This window comes from Dunckerocampus dactyliophorus, chromosome 13 (assembly GCF_027744805.1).
Source record: "Dunckerocampus dactyliophorus isolate RoL2022-P2 chromosome 13, RoL_Ddac_1.1, whole genome shotgun sequence".
Lineage (NCBI taxonomy): Eukaryota > Metazoa > Chordata > Actinopteri > Syngnathiformes > Syngnathidae > Dunckerocampus > Dunckerocampus dactyliophorus.
Window position 1 is genome coordinate 23246592 of NC_072831.1, and position 19713 is coordinate 23266304.

A 19713-nucleotide genomic window follows, 5' to 3' on the forward strand; every position below is an offset into this window, starting at 1 on the left:
GGCAGTAGGTGAGCGTTCAACACACATGCAAATGTATCAGAATTCATAGTGCAACTTTAATCTTTGTGTTCCAATGCAGAGGAGAACAAGCACGTCACCCACCTGTGCGAGGTGCAGGACGGCAGCTCCTTCGTGTTGGTGTGTGGCCTCGGCTTGGCACCGCCTTCCCTCGCCGCCCTCCTTCGTGCCCTCAAACTGCAGGCCAGCCTCACCGAACTGCGCCTTTCGGGCAACCGCCTTCATGATAACCTCCTCGCCGAGCTGATCACTACCGTGGCCACCATGCCTCGGCTCTGTCTGCTGGACATTTCGGCCAATCGGGTCACAGGGGAGGGGCTCGAGAAGGCAGCCAACGCATTAAAGGGACTCAGCCAACCTGCATTTCCGGTAAAGCAGTATTTAAAAAAAACATTTGTTCAGTAAAATTATGATTTCAACGTCGCAGTTGTATAACTTCTGCCATAAAATGAAGTATTTTACTCTTGATACAATATACCACTAATATACAAAGACTCATTAAGTTGTAACTGTTGTGTAATTTAGCCACAAAACATGACTTCATTTTATGCGTCCCCCCCACAAACTTATAAATTATATTGGAACATTACTTAATTCTAATGGTTTTATGTCTTTTTGTAGTAATTTTTTCAGTAAAATTATTATTATTTTCAGCAATATTATGACTATAAAAATTATATAATGCTTTTTTTTATTCACAAAATAATGTTAAAATATAAGTTTGAATTTTGTAAATGTATAACTTTATGCTGCCAATATTAATACTGATACTTTCCTTTGCCTTTTTTCATTTTTTTATGCAATGTATTCTCATAATAACATTTCTAATATATGAATAAAATCATAACCTCATTCTGGTAATCTTACCATTTTTTTTCCAAAATAAATTTCTCTTTATGTCTTTTTTCTAAAGGATAACTTTTTCCTGAAAATGAAAACAAGGCTTTTGCTGGTAAAATTACACAGTCATTAATGTAATAGCAAATTTTATACAACCATAGCATTCAATTTTAGAGGGTAAATTTCACCAAAGTTTTTGCCAATAGTGTGGAATTTATAATCGATCAATTATCGATTGTTGATATTGGTATGTTGGACATAAGTAAGGCAAAATGGAGTGCAGTACTTGTCTGCTACCAGCTGTTGACTCAGTCTCAACTAGTTTGTGGTGTAAAAAATGAATTACATGACATCATCTATGGGACGTCCAGCTCCATGATTGTGTTTCTTGACAGTGTCTGAAGGAGTTGGACCTCAGCCTCAACCCACTCGGTGACAATATATCAGAATCTCTATCCTGCCTGCTGTCCTCCTGCCCGCTGCTGGCCAAGCTGTCCCTGCGCGCCTGTGACCTCACTTCTCGCTTCCTGCAGCAACATCGCATGCTCCTCGCCAGCGCCCTCACAGGTAACAAAGAAATACTGTTTTTTGTTGTTTTTTTTGTCCTGCAGTACTGTATATCTCACAGATGGTCAATATGTGGAAAAAAATTGGATGATTATCTTGCAGGTACAGGCCACCTGAAGTCAATATGTCTATCCCACAACGCACTGGGCTCCACTGGCTTTGAGCTGGTGTTGAAAACTCTCCCCCTACACTCTCTCACGCACTTGGACCTGTCTGCAGTACGCAAGGGGCCTGCTGATTACCCAGCATTGGAACACCTCGCCAGCCTTCTGTCGCAGGTATACCATAATATTAAGGATGCAAAAATTGTGCCTTTACGAAGATGATAATGCACATTTTTGATTGACACGCGGGCTGCAAAATCGTAAATGACAGTTTTCTTGCTTAGAACTGAGATTTTCAAGGCCATGTGCTTAGATTTTAAAGAAATCACACAATGTTTTTTCTTAATATCAATATTGATCAATATTTTTAGACTCCTCATTCTCTTGTTCTGCTTGTTCTACAACTTCTACAACTTTTTAAAATTTATTTAAGAAATGAACGGAAAGACAAAAGTAGGCCTGTCACGATAACAAATTCTGCTGGTCTATAATTGTGCTATAATTTATCGCCGATAATCGATCATTTCCACCTTTTTTTAAACCAAAATTATAATTTGGTTTATTATTATTATTATTCAATGATCATTTTGTCATGTCACATTTGCGCCACTAGATGGCACTCAAGCATTGTGTACCTGAGGCACAGAAGCCGCCTACTTGAACACTCACGAATCGCGGGACGTCATCACTTCACATACCAACCCTACTACGCACAGCAACGCAATAGGTGGATAAAAACAAGACAGTGAGCTAAAATGCAATGTTGCTGATATCTCCCAGGAAATTCATACTGTTGGCTTTTCAACCGTATTGCATTTCTTTTGCAATGTAACGAGCGACAGTGTGAACGCGCACCATATTGCGTTGTTTCGTTTAATATTTACTCCGCCGAGCAAACGCCTCAGTCGGCGTTGACTGTCGGGGAGAAGGCTTTGCTTCACAACCACACTGGAACTGTAGCATGCGATTGCTAACTGCTCTCACTCCGTGTACGTAGCCTCCACTACTGGGACAAAGAGGCTTAATAGCTGAGAAGATGCTCGCTCTCGTATGTGTTCGTTTCATGTAGAGCCAATGCGCACAGACACAAGCAGAGTGAACCCTCTTGTCACCACAGAGAGACTAGCAGATGGATCAGACGCGCATACACGTACCGTAAATATCAATTTATCGAGGGCTCATAATTATCGACCTGTTTTTTTTCGATAAATTGATATATCCACTATCGTGACAGGCCTACTAGTATATAAATAAAGTAGCCAAAATATTAGGAACACCATATGGTATTAGATTGTGATCGGTTGCTGTACCTAATGAAGTGTCCCGTGTGTGTGTGCACGTTTTTTTCTTCCGAATAGGAGGACTGCTCATTAAGCCACCTCAGTTTGGCAGCTAATGGGTTAACAGACAGCAGCGCAGCCACTTTGGCCAGGTTAGTGCGTGTTACGGTTCGGTGATGATACACATTTTCTTAAATAGAAGGTATTGATGATAGTTTTTACTGATTTTTTTAAAAGATTAATTTAAAAAAATACATAATATCCATGCTATGCTATCTTCTATCTTTTTTTCTTTAAAACTGACTCTTCTAACAATATTATGACTTAAAAAATGATTTTACTCTCAAAACATTATGACTCTTAATATAACAGTTGTTATTTAAATATGATGTGAATGTATCTAAATATTTATTTGTATTAGTTTTGTAACTGTACTCTGCCAATATTAAGTTAATTTAGTTAATATTACTTTGTATTAAGTTAGTTATTAAGTTGCAGATTTTTATAATTTAAATACACCATCTCCTAATGTTTTCCCTAAATACATATATTGATATATTTTTTCATTTTTTTTCCCTTTTTTATAACAATACTATGACTATAAAAACTAAAAGGTTTTTAGTCTGAAAATATGATTTAATATTTAAATGTTTTTTTTTTTTTTTTTAATTTTGTCGCCCTAAAATTTGTAATATAGTCTCATAATAATTTTTAATAAAGTAATGGCTTGATTCTGGTACTCCATACACATTTTACCAACTATATTCCTTCTATTTAGTTTGAAAGCTTAACATTTATGCAGCGCTGTCAGTTTGTTTTATTGTCTATTTTCCCCCATTTTTAGGTGCCTGCCAACATGTCCCACTCTGGTGAATTTGAACCTGTCAGGAAACCCCTCCATCACCTTGGCTGGATTTCAGAGCATCCTGAACGCCCTCCGAGAGGCTCGTCGACCTCTAGCCCTTCTGAACCTTCAAGGTGGGTGTGCATGTACAATTGAATACTACATCTTTTAAGGAGGGAAAAGAGTCAAGTGTTTGTTGTGCCATCTTCAGGTTGCCAGGTGTCAGGGCCTTTAGGAATGGAAGACTTGGACGGCTTGTCAGAACTCGTCCGAGATCTCCGTCTTTGCTCTCAGGGTCTCAATAAGCTGGACCGGCAAGCTCTAAAGCAGACTTGGACCAACAGTCAGCCTAATGGGTATTTTGTAGACAGAAAAGCAGCATGCCTGCTGTCCACAGTGATGCTTTAGAGACAGTGGCAGATCTCTATTTTGGAATCATGTAATATCTGCAGTTACATTTTATTTCAAACAGAAAAAAAATATTGAATCAAAACTTTTAAGTCTCCCATTTAAGACAGAATCTGCGCATTATTAACGCCATCGTCTAGCAAGGAAAAGTATTCATTGAGACACTTTTGTGTAAATAGTTTGTATGCCATGTTCAACTTATTTATGTGCTTATGTAAAGGTCTTGGAAGCATTATAAAGGCATTTTGCCAGCTTTGTATTTGTCCTTAAAGAAAAAAAATAAAGTAGTCCAAGTTTGTCATTATAAGGAGCTAACCTGTTTGAGTGCCTATTTGTATACAAATGTTACATAAATATTTATAGTATTTCCCCAAATAGCGGCCTCTGTTTTAATAGACGCAGTGCCTCACTTAATTGCTTGGTGTGTCGTGACCGTAGAAAAAACACCTTACCTCAAATAAATGCCGCAGTAAAAAAATAGATGTTTCTTTTAGGTTGTTATTTCTGTAGTTACTGTACTGAATATTTGCTGTAGCATATTATTCAAAGAAATACGTCATAATGACAACTATTACACAATGTATTTTTCGCAAATAAGAAAAAATAAGGCCTCTAATAAATGCAAATGCACATAAAATTGCTTCCCACTCCTGAGGTGAAGTGATTTGCACACAAAAAATACACTATTCATCGTCAAATGTTATGAAATACATTTTGTTCAAGTACAAAAATAAAGGCCTCCTCTCCAATAAATACCTCACCTCTAATAAATGCAAATGTGCTTAAAATGACTTCACCCTCCTGAAGTGAAGTGATTTGCATACAACTACACATTATTAGTGGTTAAATATTGAAACATAACTTTTTTCAAGTTAGAAAATATTCATTCTGTAATGAACACCATACCTCTAATAAATGCAAATGTGCTTACCCCTCCTGAGGTGGTGATTATATGCATACATAATACATAATGGTTAAATATTATGAAATGCATTCTTGCAAGTAAAAAAAAAAAAAAAAAGGCTTTGTCTCTAATAAAACACCCTACATTTATTAAATTCCCATTTGGCTATATCTAAAACTTGATAGTAGTGCAAACAGTGACACCTCTCCCCCGTCCCCCCCACCACACACACACACACACACACACACACACACACTACGGCTCTATCTGACTTTTTACCAAAAACCCACAGTGTGCAGAATGTGAAATATTATAAAATCCTTTTTTGCAAATGACAAAAGATGACCTTACCTCTAATAAACATGCTATTATTCTCAGTTGAGTGCAAGTGTACCTAAAGTTGTCACGAGTGGAAGTATCATTTTAATCTGTGATAAAGGAGGCAAATATGGCAGAATATTTGGGGAATATCTCGGACCGCACAAAATGCAGCACTGACATTCATGCACGTTCAGAACACAAAAAACAAGTGCGATAAAGAATTTTAATCTTTTACATACACTATGTACAATATATTCTACATTCTGCAGAGCTTCTCATGACTTCTTATACACAATCTTCATTCGGAGGGAATCCAAACGTTTCCGCACGCAAGACGACTGCACTCACTTCCACTGATGGTCAATCATTACAACCAAAATAAACATCCCCTTTGTAGTTTATGTCTATGATACCATAGCAATAAACTGAAGTCTAATGTCAACCTATGCCAATGGACATCGAGTCCTCAATGTGGGCACGTCCTTTAGCGCTTCTCCATTACAGACTTATAGTTTCTTGCATTATCGTAGGCTAGACTTGAACCGTGGACCTTGTGTGTGTAACATACTGAAACCTTGTAATAGGATGTAAGAAACGAGTCCAGCTATGTTAAAAAAAGCAGGCAGCTGTATAACTTAAATCCAGTGATGGTTGGCAGCCTCCAAAGCCAACAAAGAGCAGCACTTTTCCTTGCAAGACGTGTCCTCCTGTGACCTTTCTGATGCAGTCAGTAGCTTCCACCTTGTCGAACCTCCATGGCATCAGATTCTACCTTCTTTTTGTGTTGCTTTTTTTTTTTTGCCCTTAGATGATGTCAAGAACATCGCAGGGCACAAAGCCTCGCTTCTTTCCGCTCTCCACCATGATGAAGCCGTTGTTGTCACCCACGCTGCTCACACAAATCTGGCAAGAGAGGACAGATGAGGAATAAGAATTGATGGGGTTGTGAATAGAATTTGGAAAGTTAGAATGGACACCACATATCTCACTGTAAAGCAGCAGACCCCTTTGATTACGAACAGCCGGTCAGTGAGAAAAGGCAATGATAATAATGAAAAAGTTCAATACAGTGGAAGAAAATTATATTATTCTAACAGGAAGTACACTAGTATGTTTTTGTTTGCATGCTCAAAACCTTTTTACTAAATATGTTCATGCGCCTAATTTTAATAAAAATGGACCCTTTATACACCCGCTGGTCAGAACAAAGTGATTTTTATCAGATTTGTGTGACTGACCGGCATATAAAAACTACAAGTGATCCCAAAATGATTCATACACTGGCCGCATTTTGAGTTACAGTGAAGTTTTATTTGTTGAATGGCTGGAATAAGTTGTGTTAAGAAGATATTAATGAAGCATCTTTACAGTTTTCATTGCTTTTCACATTGTGAAAATGCCTCCTGTGCCTACAATACAAACAATATGGAGGAAATGCAATCTTTTGCAGCCATTTAAAGAATATTTTATAAAATCATTGTAGAAATGAAATAATTTTGGGGGGGGGGAAATAGCGCAAAAAGGCACAATGTAACAAGAAAAGGCTGAAAACTATGAACACAAAGCATTGTCTTTTAGCCTCTATACAAAATTAAAAGGTTTTAGAGTATTTTACTCAACTATAAAATAAAAACCCATGTGTTTATAAGGGGTATGAATAATTTTGACACGCAACATTTGATCAAAAATGTTAAAAAATATGATTCGTTTTTTTTTTTTTCCACTTTCTTGTGTCATTTCCAGCTACAAAACACCCATTCAACCAAACACAAAATACACTTTACGAATTTCTTTTGAAGAGCCAGCATGTTGTCTGTTATGTAAAAATAAAAAATGTGTTGAATATCTGACATTTTTCCACCCAAAATGCCTTATTATAACGTCCTACAACAGTGATCCCCAATCCCCGGGCCGCGTGGGTCATTTGGTACCGGGCCGCACAGAAAGAAAAAAATATTTCCATGATGTTTTATTTTGACAAGTGGCCGGATTCTCTCTGTTACATCCGTCTCACTTGACGCATGTCCATTGTGCGTGTGCTTGTGAACTTTATCTCATGCCTCACAGATAGACTACTACTGTATTTTTACCATTTTTCTTTCACCTCATATTTGGTCTCAAATGCTGATACTATGTGGGAATGCATAAAGGTACGTTTTGATGACTTATTGAGTGCTAATGTGCACATTTGTCTCAAGTGAATTCATGCTAGCACACTGCCTTTTACCTCTGGAAAAACTCCGGAGATAAGATAAATTAGATCGCTATCATGTACGAACCCAAACACCCCCCCACCCCTCTCCGGTCCGCGGGAGATTTGTGGGAACACAAGCCGGTCCGTGGATCAAAAAAGGTTGGGGACCACTGTCCTACAATACTAAAAATTGGGCTATGACATTAAACAAATCCAATTAGCGCTCATTAAACGTGTTGGCCACGTGGTAGCTTGTATTGGAGCTCGTCAAATCTCAATCTGCAGGAGGACGCTTGTCGCGGATGTGACAAAATGTTGCATTACACAGTTTGTCCAGCAGAGTGCGCTCTGACATTGCTTCCATTCTTAAACAGTATCCTAAAAAACACTACACGTTTCACTGTGTAGCATAACTTGTCAGTCATTCCTGAGCAATGATGATAAAATGTAGGAAAGCTTTTGTCGGCAATCACAGTGTATCCTACTGGGCATTTTTTTTTACATTTTTCTCATGCATGCCAGTCGTGGATGAAAGTACAATTTGTCTCCCTCGTAGTAAAGTTGTCACAGTACACTTTCATCAACCCTTTGACTTAAAAAACACATGTCCAAATTGAGGGAGATTTTGGCCCAAGTAAACCCAGAAAATGTGATGACGTGACCGGTGTTCTCCTTTAGTGATCACATCGTGTTCTCGTTGTCTCTGTTGGCTTCCGCCTGAGCTTTCGGAACAGTCTGATCTTGTGTTCAGTGGTTTCGTCTCCACGGGGCAATTGCCTGAATCTCTCGGGCGCAAGCATTGTGGGCGAAAGGGACGAGTGATTTAAGCGTTGCCTACATGCAGTTTTGACGGATCAGCCGTGTGCGTGGGTCTGTCCGTCAGGGGAAAAAGAACTTCTGAAGTAGCTGCTGGGAGGGCGAGTCACATTGGTGGGCACATGGCACCATCCCCTTTCACAAAGAACTGCTGTAAAAACCTGACCCTTTTCCACCTTTTTGCCATGACACTGTTCTGTATAAACAACACGGATTGGTGCGACAAAGTCGACCTGGCAGGGTTTTTTTTTTGTATCAGAGCCAGAACAGAAGCCGGATAGCACACACAGTTGTGACACTGTCAAATTTCAAAGGGTTCTGTATAAAAAGCCACAGGTGGATACATTTGCAGGATGTCTGTATGAAAGCGATCACTACCGCCAAGGGCAGAAAATTGCCTGGTCAACTTTGTCCCCTCCACCAATTTCATTGTGGTCTTGTTGATACAAAACCGTGACTCAGAAAATGCCGGCTTTCACAGGCTGTATGAAAGGGGATAATGCTGTTGTCTGACAAGTATTTTATGTCTTTCCTAACGCTTACGTCATCTATGTCATTCTTTATAAAAGCCACAGGTGGATACATTTGCAGGATGTCTGTGTGAAAGAGGCTACTGCCTCGGAAGGCGGAAAACTGCCAGGTCGACTCCCTGCCCTCCCAATCCATGTCGATCTTGTTTATACACAACAGCGGCTCAGAAAACGCCGGCTTTCACAGGCTGTGTAAAAGGGGATAATGTCACTTTATGTTTATTCCTGACGTTAGTTGACGTCATCTAATTAACTGATTGCGGGGCGCTGTGTGAAAGCACATGCAGTTGCGACAATATCCAATGTTGATAGGTTCTGTTTAAAAGCCACAGGTGGAAAACTTGCCGGATGTCTGTATGAAAGGCTGAAAATTGCCATGTCGACACCCCCCCAGCCCCCACCCAACATTCCATGTTGATGTTGTTCACATGAAACAGTGATACAGAAAATGCCGGCGTTCACGGGCTGTGTAGAAGGGGATAATGTCACTGACAATTATTTTATGTCATTCCTGACGCTGATATCATCTAATTGTCTGATTATAAAATGCTGTGTGAAAGCGCACACAGTTGTGACAATGTCCAATTTCAATGGGTTCTGTATAAAAGTCACAGTTGGATACCTTTGCGTGATGTCTGTATGAAAGAGGCTATGCTTTCAAAAGGAGAAAATTGTCAGGTCGACTTTGCCGCCCCATTCTACTGTATGTTGGTCTCGTTTATCAAAGCAGCAATACCAATGCCAAATGCCGGCTTTTACAGGCTGTGTGAAAGGGGATTATGCCGCTGTTTTATAATGTCGATTTTATATGTCATTTATGACGCTAACATCATCTAATTATCTGATTGCAGGATGCGGCGTTGCTGTGTGAACGCGTACACAGTTGTGGCAATACTTTGCTGGGTTCTGTGTAAAAAGCACAGGCAAAACGGATCTACTGCTCTGATGCTGCAGTTTTGCCGGTAAAATGTAATGTAAATGTGCCACTATTACAAATTCATGTAATCTGTTAGTACCTGTCCTTCCTTCAGCGTGATCTGGCCTTGTTCCCTGCAGCCGATAAACGTCCTGTTACATCGAAAAACCTGGTCTCCCGCCCTGAGCTGATGCGCGAAGGATGCCGGGAAGAAGCCAATCCTGTCCTCAATTAGCCCCTGGAATATATCAAACAACTAATAGGTGACATGTGGAGGGAACTGCAAGGCCCACAAGAGGATTTTGCAGCGTTCAGAAGTGCTGATAAAAGCTCAACAGTTCCAGTGCTAGCGTTACGTCAGGGTTGCGTCTTGTGAAAGTATTCAAACAGGCCAGATGTCTGTGTTTATCCACAGCCTGATGAGAAGCAGCAGTCTTAAATGCACGAGGAGTTTGTTCACGGTAAGCGAGCAGCATGCCGCCTCTGCTCAGTCATCTTTTACATTTCCATTATTGTCATCATACACTCTCAGTGTTGCCTTTTGCTTTGCTCCCATCATTTACCGCTACGCTAATCCGCCAATTTATCTCTTCCAGGTTCATTTTTTTGCTGCTTTAGGGAAAGAGCAAACATTATCATTGCATTGGAAGTGTGATTCACGGCTAATAAACGAGTCAGTTTCCCTAATAGGATCAAGAAGTCACGGTGCGTAAAAGGTAATTTAACGCCTACCTTCCACCAATCATCATTGGAGTCATCAGCAAGCAATATTCTGTCTCCCGCCCTGCAATAAACAACAAAACAAAGGAGAAATCAGCAAAAATGGTAGGATTAATATCGGGTCAAATCACACTGCCGTTTGTCATGTAGCTAAATACATTTCTGAGCTATCTTTAGTTAGCCGGCTAGCTGCTAGGAAAAGCTAGCTTTTTTTTTCATTAATAATTTTACTGACATTTTTAAAAGATTATATCCTATTCAGTTTGAATTGGGATTTTTAACAGTGGGTAGTTGAAAGAATGTTCCTCCCTTTTTCTGGTTGTGTTAATGTAAGTTTATGGGTGCTAAATAGGCTAAACTAACATTGCTTTCATAGTAGCGTAACCTAGTTCAGAATTTCTGGACTTTTTTGTTCAGTTGTTTTGTTTTTAACAGTGGCTAGTTTAGAATGGCTACAATTTTCAATCATTATTATATGTGTTTATGTTTCTTATGTTCTTATTCTTTCTTGTGTTTTTCTTTCTTTTCCTTGGGAGAATGAACAGAATAAGATTTTCATTGCATGGTATAACTGCTGTTTTACCATGCACATGACAATAAAACTCTCTTGAATCTTATTGTTGTGCTAAACTTACATGTATGGGCGCTAGATACGCTAGGCTAACATTGCTTTCACAGTCGCTTTAATAGCGTAATCTGGTTCAAAATTTCTGGACTTTGTTGTTCAGCATATTTTTTTTAAATCTACAAATAAATACTTGCAATAAGTAAAAATAAAATAAAAAATATCAATTTAAAGTTTGAAATTGTGCTTTTTAACAATAGCTAGTATGAAAGAATGTTCCACTCTTTTTTGGGGGGGGTTAAGATAAGTTTATGGCCGCTAGATAGGCTAAGCGAGCTTTCCTTTTACAGTAGCTATAATAGCAAAACCTAGTTTAAATTTTATTGTGTATTTTACAATTGTAGACTACTAAATACTTGCGAGATGTGAAAATATATATGTCTACAAATAATGCACATTAAAAAGACATTTATTATTTTGATTTTTTTTATGTTTTAAAATTGTGTATATGTGTGTGTGTATATATATATATATATATGTGTGTGTGTAAGTGCATGTGTGTGTATGTAAAAATATATACATATATATTATGTTTGTTGTTAAAACAATACCAAATGAATATGATCATAACCAAATGTGTTTCATGAGGTGATTATCCATTTATATGGTTTCACCGACGGCCATAACGGCAATGTGGCCCACAGTGAACGCGAGTTTGACGCCCCTGAACGACAGTGTTAGCACAGACAGTAAGCGACTATGCTAAAATTGATTTCACAGTAGCTTTCATGGCTCCACATAGCTGAAACTGCTAAACTGCTTAAAAGAACAATTAGAAATTGTAATATGTGATAAAAAAAAAAAATCACCTTAAAGGATAAACTCATCAACTAAACTACCCTGCTAGCAATGCAAGTAGCAAACGGCAGGAAAAAAAAAAGGTGTTTATCACTTTTATAACATGTCATTCGCACCAGTCTATTTTACTGTGAGTAATTCTTTCGTTCCAGGAAAAACATCAATCACAGTACCGCAGTTCTGTAAAGTAATTGGAAGCATCTGTCGAAAGCCACGTTTGCAATGTTTGGCCAAAAAAAAAAAAAAAAAAAGAAAAGGGCCATCTCTCCACTGAACAAAATGTGGGTTTACGTAATTTCCCCTCATTTCCACCTCTTTTGGTTCGATCAAGAGTGTGCTGTTATCCTGGTAGTGATCACCATTTCTCAGAAAACACTGTTCAACTCTGATGAAACACACAACATTTCCACATCTAAAAAGATCTTCTCCCGTGCTGCAAAAAAGTGAGAAAACGGGCAGCAAGTGAATACAACAGAGGGCTCTAAAAAAGAAAGAAAAAAACTGCAGTACTTATTATCACCATAATCCCCATCATGTAAACAGGGCATGCCAAACTGGAAGTATTCTCAAACCTGTTTTCCTCACTTCAAAGTAAAATTCAATCATTTGGTGAAGATTTTCTTCTTTTTTGTGTGCTGATTAAAGCAGGAAGATGGAAGAGCAAAACATGGACTAACGGAGGAAGAAATTGCATATTTTTCATCAAAGGGGAAGACTTGGTAAGTTTCAGAGTGTGCTCTCTTATCCTTAAATCCTCAGAGTAATTTGGAGAACAAATGGGTGCTTGAGCTGAAGGACCGCACATGATGACTACTACTTCCTGTCTTCAGAGCCTGCTCCAAAGTATGTCGCAAATTATTACTCATCAATCATAATTATTCTTCGTTTGTCGGAGTGGCGATAATAAAGTAGATGTGGCTGAGACTAGTTTTAATAGAGGCAGGCAACATGCATGCACTTTGAAAATGAAGGCTATATTTCAATAAAATCGGACGGGAAAAATAAAGTGACGGTAATCGGAATTATTCTCCACCATTGTCGGTCTATGCAGTGGATCCCTGCACATTTGCAGTTCAGCATCCACAGCCCACAGATTTTGGGCGAAAAAGCATGTTTTAATAATTTTTTTTTTCTAAAAATGGGCCATTTGTTCCATGGGAAGCTCATCTCATTCACTGATAATAATTTATAAATATGTGATAGCTCCGCATTGAGAGGAGCCGGATGAGGCGGCTCCGGCATCTGGTCAGGATGCCTCCCGGACGCTTCTCCGGGGAGGTGTTCAGGGCACATCTGACCGGTAGGAGGCCTTAGGGAAAACTCAGGGTACGTTGGAGAGACTGGGTCTCTCAACTGGCCTGAGAACGCCCCGGGATCCACCGGGACGAGCTGGACGAAGTCGCCGGGGAGAGGGAAGGCTGCTGCCCCCATGGCCTGACCTCGGATAAGCGGAAGAAGATGGATGGGTGATAATACAGGTACGGTAAAATGTGCAGCATACATGTACCACTGTTAGAAAGTTCACAATTTTTACGTGTTTATGTCTTTATGCTTCCCTGATACGTCTTTATGCTTCCCTGATAATCAGAAGTGTGGATTCCGGTCACAATTGAGTCACAATTTTGATGACTTTGGATCGAATTAACAATATCGTCAAAGACTTGCAGCTCGACTTGGACTTTAGTCTGATGACTTGAAAATACTTGAGATTTTCCGTGAGTGTGCTGAGCAAAATGTGTCCCACATTCAAAGTATTCAACTAACGTGATTGTTATGTAATTTCCAGCAAGACAACATATTTTCCCACCGAATCTGCGTCATTGAATGCATCTAATAACGTCCAATCAGGTTTAATTTTTCACCGTTATCTTAAAATTAGCATCATAACTCTTACTTTGTTTTTTGCTAACTTGAAAATGCCTTTTTAAGACACTTTTATATGAGTGACAGGAAGAAAAGCAAGCTTAGGGAGAGACTTTTTTTCTACGGAAAAAAACACTTGCCTTATATGCCAAATCCTTGTGAAAACAGCCTGCAGCCGATTTTGCAAAACTACTAACCAAATATTTGCGGGCTGATTATCTGATGAGAGCCACAATAATCAATCGGACAAACCATCAAGCTTGTTTGCAAAACAAAACAACCATAGAAGTAAATGTAGGTCAGCCTGGCTCAACCTGAGCGTCATCTGCAGCCCCGGTGCAGCTGCTGCACGTGCTAATGGCACCGTGTATTGTCATTATGGGAGCCCACTGTGGGTGTGTTGGTGTTTGTTGTGTTTGCAAACTAACCTCATCTCCAGGTCATGGCTCTCTTGAGGAGTGAAGCTGTACAAGGCCACGTAGGTGTTGAGCTTGAGTGCATTTTTGTGAAGCTGGCTCTCCTCCAGCTAGACGGCGAACACAAACAAACAACACGGCAGTTTGCTTTTAGAGGTGATTTCAACGCAGCACTCCATGGAACACGACCACAACATGAGACCGGTCTAGTCTTAAGCCTAATAGCTCAGAAATCTTCAACGTGCGGCACGGTGAGCTTCCACTCACAAATACAGTTGGGGCCTCCCCTACTCCCGAAATTTTTTTTTCTGGAGCATATATTTGTGAGTTCTCTGCACATCCCAGACTGTGTTTATGCTCTTACTGTAGGAACTAAAAATGTTTTATTTTTGCCTTTAAATATGACTTTGCTTAGTAGGTTTTAAAAACAGTTTAGCTTGATTTTTCTCAGGCGACTGATCTATACTTGGATTGATCTGTTGACCTGACAGACATTTTAAAGATATCACTGATTACGAAACATCAAGATTATTAAACATAATATGGAAACACTTTACAATAAGGTATGCAAAATTACAGTAGTTAACGAGGAACGAACCTACCTAACACTAACCACTACTCATTAGTTCATTAGTTCCTCAGTAACTACTCTGAATTTATGTGCCTCGGTTCCTCAGTAATTACTCTACTCATTAGTTCCTCAGTAACTGGTCTACATTTATGTGCTTTAGTCATTAGTTCCTCATTAGGTCTTTATTAGTTCCTCAGTAACTAGTCTAAATGTATGTGCCTTAGTCATTAGTTCCTCATTCGGTCTTTATTAGTTCCTCAGTAACTAGTCTAAATGTATGTGCCTTAGTCATTAGTTCCTCATTAGGTCTTTATTAGTTCCTCAGTAGCTAGTCTAAATTTATGTGCCTTAGTCCTTAGTTCCTCATTAGGTCTTTATTAGTTCTGCATTAGTTCCTCAGCAACTACTCCACTCATTAGTTCCTCATTAGTTCTTCATTAGTTCCTCAGTAACTAGTCTAAATTTATGTGCTTTAGTAATTAATTCCTCATTAGTTCTTTATTAGTTCTGCATTAGTTCCTCAGTAACAAGTCTGAATTGATGTGCCTTAGTCATTAGTTCCTCATTAGGTCTTTATTCGTTCTGCCTTAGTTCCTCAGTAACTACTCTGAATTTATGTGCCTCAGTTCCTCAGTAACTACTCTACATTTATGTGCCTTAGTCATTAGTTCCTCATTAATTCTTTATTAGTTCTGCATTAGTTGCTCAGTAACAAGTCTAAATTGATGTGCCTTAGCCATTAGTTCCTCATTAGGTCTTTATTAGTTCTGCATTAGTTCCTCAGTAACTACTCTGAATTTATGTGCCCACGCACCGGGAGAACATGCAAACTCCACACAACGATGTGGAGCGGCGATTCAAACCAGATCTTCCATATCTCCTGACTGTGGCCAACATTTATTATTATTTCAATAAATTGTATTTTAAATTGTATGAATGTGCAGGAGGCCAATAAAAAATAACAGCCGCAGGTCAAAATTTACCCCGGGTCACACTTGGGACACCCCTGCTATCAACTAACGATGTACAAATCAGAACACATGAATTTATAACAACAAACATAAAAATAAATCCGAAAGTAATGTGCCAAGAATGTCAATAATACACAACATCCTGCTCCTAATTGACTCAGTTGAGCTGTGACTCATTGTGGATCCCGAACCTAAATTGGGGAAACCCTGTATTAAGTTATTCTTTCAACAAACCCACACTGTTGAAATCCCAACCTTCTGAATGCCTTTATATCGTGATTTTTCCAAATGTAAATATAGCCTTGGCATTCCGACAAAGCACACAGCGTCTTGTTTACGCTCCGCCAATAAACCGAGGAGCTGCGAAAGTTGAACTGCAATCTGTTCCTTTGAATCCACTATCAACAAAAGTGTGAAAAACGGGGTCCGGGTTTCACCGCTGAAGTTAAAACGGGAAGTTGATGGAGAAGTGTTGGCGCCAAAACTGGTGGGTGTCCTTTTTTTGTCAGTTTGCGTGTGGATCCTGCTTGCTACATATCACACTCCTTGCAGGGAAAGTTTTTCCTCGAGGACATGGCTGTTGAATTTAGAAAATACACAAGCCTGCATTTTTCAAGCCGTCGTGTTGTAATGAAACCATCCACAAGGACTGCCTTTGTGGGCCTTTGGGGACAAAAATAAAAATGGCGATAATTTATTACAAGTAACAAAGTGATGCTCTTGAAGTCTGAACACTGCTAGCAACATTGATCAGTACTTGTGCCACTTTTCTGACTCTCCTATAGACTATTTGCCTCATTTTAGCTCAGTTCTCCACTTCAAAATAGCACCTCACAGAACTGCGAAATCCACGCTACGAGACATGCTAAAAAACAACAACAACAATGGAGAAGAAATATTCAAGAGGCGACTGAAGGCAGCAAGAAAACTCGCTGCAGCAAAATGGAAGCTGGAGTATAACATAATATAATAATAAGCTAAGCTAATAAGCTAACGTTGGCATGTGTGTATATGTCGTTAATTCAAATGTTACAAAGCCAGACGGATCTGCCAGACGAATCTGCTTAAAGGAAAACTGCACTTTTTGGGGAATTTTGCCCATCATCCACAATACTTATGAGACATGAACACACGTCTTTCCCTTTTCTGCAAGAAAAACAGCTGGCGCGAGGCAGCTAACGATGCAAGTAATGGGACTTGCCTATTTTGACTATAAAGCCTACTAAAAAAAAAAAAAGAAAATCTATGTTCAACAATGTTCCACATGTTCAACAATGTTCCTTTTACATAACGTGACCTGCATATTAACCAAGCTACAGCGGCATTGTTATTGCAGAAGCAAACACAGAAGAACTATTTTTCTGGTGCAGTGACAGCTCGTAGTGACCTCGTTCACAGCTGAGAGGTAACGTTAGCTCCTGGAGCTGCATCGCCTGTGAGTTTGGAAAAGTTAATGCTAGGTAAGAATTACGCCTCACGTGTTATTGTAGAAGGTTGTGGCAATAAGATGACAAGTTGGTCGACTTTGGGATTCCACGCGGCACCAACTAAACAGACTGAAGCAGTGGATACTGGCTCTCGACTCAGACCTGACGACATCGCTAGGAAGACTCAGCTCAACGATTGTTTGCTCTCAGCATTTCTTACCCGAGGACGATGCTGATTTTACCAGCTCAACGGGCAGCACGGGTCTTGTAGTGAAAGATACATCCATCGCATCAGTGGGCATCCCAGTGAGAGCAGACATCGCAAGTGACTGTTTTGAAACGTTTAGCACTAGTGCTACATGATAATGCTGTGAGAATGGCTTAGTGTTTCAGTACAGCTGGATCGCAGCAACGATATTCTCTGCCTGGAGGGACTAAAAAGTAAAAAGTAGTGGTAGTAGTTGTCGGCTCTGAAAAAGTCTGCCATGATTAGTGGTAACAAATCTCTCTATGCTGCTGTTGTTGAAGGAAGTCGCGTTCGTTGGACTCTGTGAAATCAATGTGCCCGGGAAGGAAGTTGCAGTAATGCTTAAAATGAACGAAATACGGCAAAATATTTTAAGTATTGCACGTTGTCGTAAATGTGCCTGTTACTACATGGTCACAGCATGTGTATATAAAGATAAAATATTGTTGCAGGTACTTGAAGGTGTTTTAATAGAGGGCTTTTTAGGCGGAATAGGTGAACCCCATTACCTGCATTGTTAGCTGCCTTGTGTTAGCAGTTTTTCTTTATTTAGAACGTGCAGAAAAGAGAGACGTGTGTTCACGTGTCACATAAAAATTGTGGAAGATGGGCACTTTGTTTTTAAAAGCGTAGTTTTCCTTTAAAGCCTAGGCCACAACTGGTCGTACGAGCTCCTACGGCCGGTCTACGTGCAAAAAAACACAAGAAACGCCCCGATGGCACGCGTGTGACGTGTTGATTGTAGAGCCATGGTCTGCAGACCGGCCGCAGAGGTCTCTTTGTCATGTCAAACAAACTACTGTATATGGGCGCTTATGTTTTTTTCAGGTTGCAAGACATACTTACGCACTTCCTATGTCTTTGTGCATCATCCATACGGCCAACGTGTGTCTTTTGTATGTTTTGCTTGTGTTATGCATGGGAAAAATGTCACTTTTTTTCTACGTCGCACTTGCGGACTCCTATGTGTGTCATGCACCACACATGCACCACACGTACACCCCACATACGTAATTAGTGCAGCCAATGCACGTTCAGTTATTTTGTATGTCCTCCATGCGTGTCGAGATCGTACTCCTTCCTGGTCACCTCAACTATGTTCTCTCCAAACAAAATAACACTGCAAATTGGGGAACACCAAAAATCACATGGCCAAAAAAATCGTACGTCCGGTTGTGGCCTACGTTTAAGTAGTGTCTGGTTTTGCCTAGGAAGAAGTGGAATTCCTTATTTATAAATTGAATATTTTCATAATTAGAGGATAGAAAACCTGTTTACAACCTTCTAAATATGTATTTTAACATCATTAGAGCCCTCTAGACATGAAATTACACCGCTACAGTCACCTTTACGCTCGTATTACCCAATATGGTAGACATAATAACAGAAAATAAGCCATATTAGACATAAATAAAACACAGACCAGACTCAAGTGTTAGCGTTAGTGTACTTCTTGCAGTGGCTACTGTCTCATCAACCATTGATTTTTTTTTTTTTTTATCTGCTTTCAAATTCACAATTGTTTGTTTATAGACAGCTCTCTGGCTTTCACGTTGTTTTCACCTCTAAATGCTGTACACACAGGCAGAAAGAAAATATATACAGTATATATATATTTTCAATCTTATTGTTTTTCTTTGCTGATTGGGTGAGTGTAATCACAGTTTATTTGATATCCGGGGTTCCCACTTGACTCTGAAATTGAGCGCCCCCATGTCTGTTGTTTTTTCCTGCAGCGAGCTCCATCAGTCTGTCCATTAGGCGGAGCTAATAAACCTGTCGGAGGACACGTTAACAGCTCCGCCGCCAGCTGTGCTCGACCCACTAAACGCTGCAACGTGATGCATTAAAGTCACTTCCCATTTTGACAGCTGCACTGCTCCATCGCCTGCCCGAGGAGAGGAGAGTAGAGAGTTGTGTACTTGCCTTGTATGGTTATTTGTTCGGGTGGTTGGTGTTTGTCCTAGTATCTGTGGTCTATTTTCTCACAGACCACAGAGATAAACATGTTGAACTAAAAAAGTAAGCAAAATCTGTGCTTTCGTAGAATCTCGTACATGAATTCCATTAAGCAGAAAAGGGTGATTTTGGATAATCGAGATTCAACCTTTTTTTTCCTGTCTTACTTTAGTTCTCTGAAGAGAGAGAATAGCAGCAGAGATCCAAACAGTGAGGTCAAGGCTTGGCTCTATCAGTGCAGGCCAGTGCTTATGTCAGCTCCAATTTGATTTATTCCTGCAGGAAAAAAAGAAGTTTTCCTTCCAATTCCTGGGAACTGAAGCGGTAATGGCACCGGGCATTTAAAGCATTTACAACAACAGTATCCAACTGGC

The 19713-nt window shown here is 39.6% G+C and overlaps 2 protein-coding genes and 1 long non-coding RNA gene across 6 annotated transcripts in view; 2 read left to right on the top strand and 1 right to left on the bottom strand.

Annotated features, from left to right (window-relative positions):
* tonsl (tonsoku-like, DNA repair protein) overlaps positions 1-6711 on the top strand; it is a 19021-nt gene extending 12310 nt beyond the window's left edge. The window contains exons 22-28 of the mRNA XM_054795508.1: positions 1-8; positions 80-387; positions 1254-1425; positions 1528-1703; positions 2888-2961; positions 3654-3787; positions 3865-6711. The exon at positions 1-8 is cut by the window's left edge and continues 71 nt beyond it. Coding sequence (XP_054651483.1) covers positions 1-8; positions 80-387; positions 1254-1425; positions 1528-1703; positions 2888-2961; positions 3654-3787; positions 3865-4061 — 1069 coding nt within the window. The 3' untranslated portion in view covers positions 4062-6711. The remainder of the gene's footprint in view (positions 9-79; positions 388-1253; positions 1426-1527; positions 1704-2887; positions 2962-3653; positions 3788-3864) is intronic.
* The window catches only part of stac (SH3 and cysteine rich domain), a 33488-nt gene continuing 19277 nt past the window's right edge, over positions 5503-19713 (bottom strand). Inside the window, exons 9-12 of one of the 4 annotated variants that reach the window (XM_054795515.1) lie at positions 14177-14274; positions 10475-10526; positions 9843-9980; positions 5503-6189 (exon numbers count right to left, since the gene is read on the bottom strand). In XM_054795515.1, the coding sequence (XP_054651490.1) occupies positions 6091-6189; positions 9843-9980; positions 10475-10526; positions 14177-14274 (387 nt within the window). In that variant the 3' untranslated portion in view covers positions 5503-6090. Of the gene's footprint in view, positions 6190-9842; positions 9981-10474; positions 13325-14176; positions 14275-19713 lie in introns of those variants that run through there. The other 3 variants (XM_054795516.1, XR_008573322.1, XR_008573321.1) reach the window with 3 other exon arrangements.
* Positions 7300-11899, top strand: LOC129192056 (uncharacterized). The gene is made up of 4 exons (XR_008573323.1): positions 7300-7436; positions 9678-9788; positions 9883-10203; positions 10339-11899. It is a non-coding gene; the product is annotated as an uncharacterized LOC129192056 (long non-coding RNA).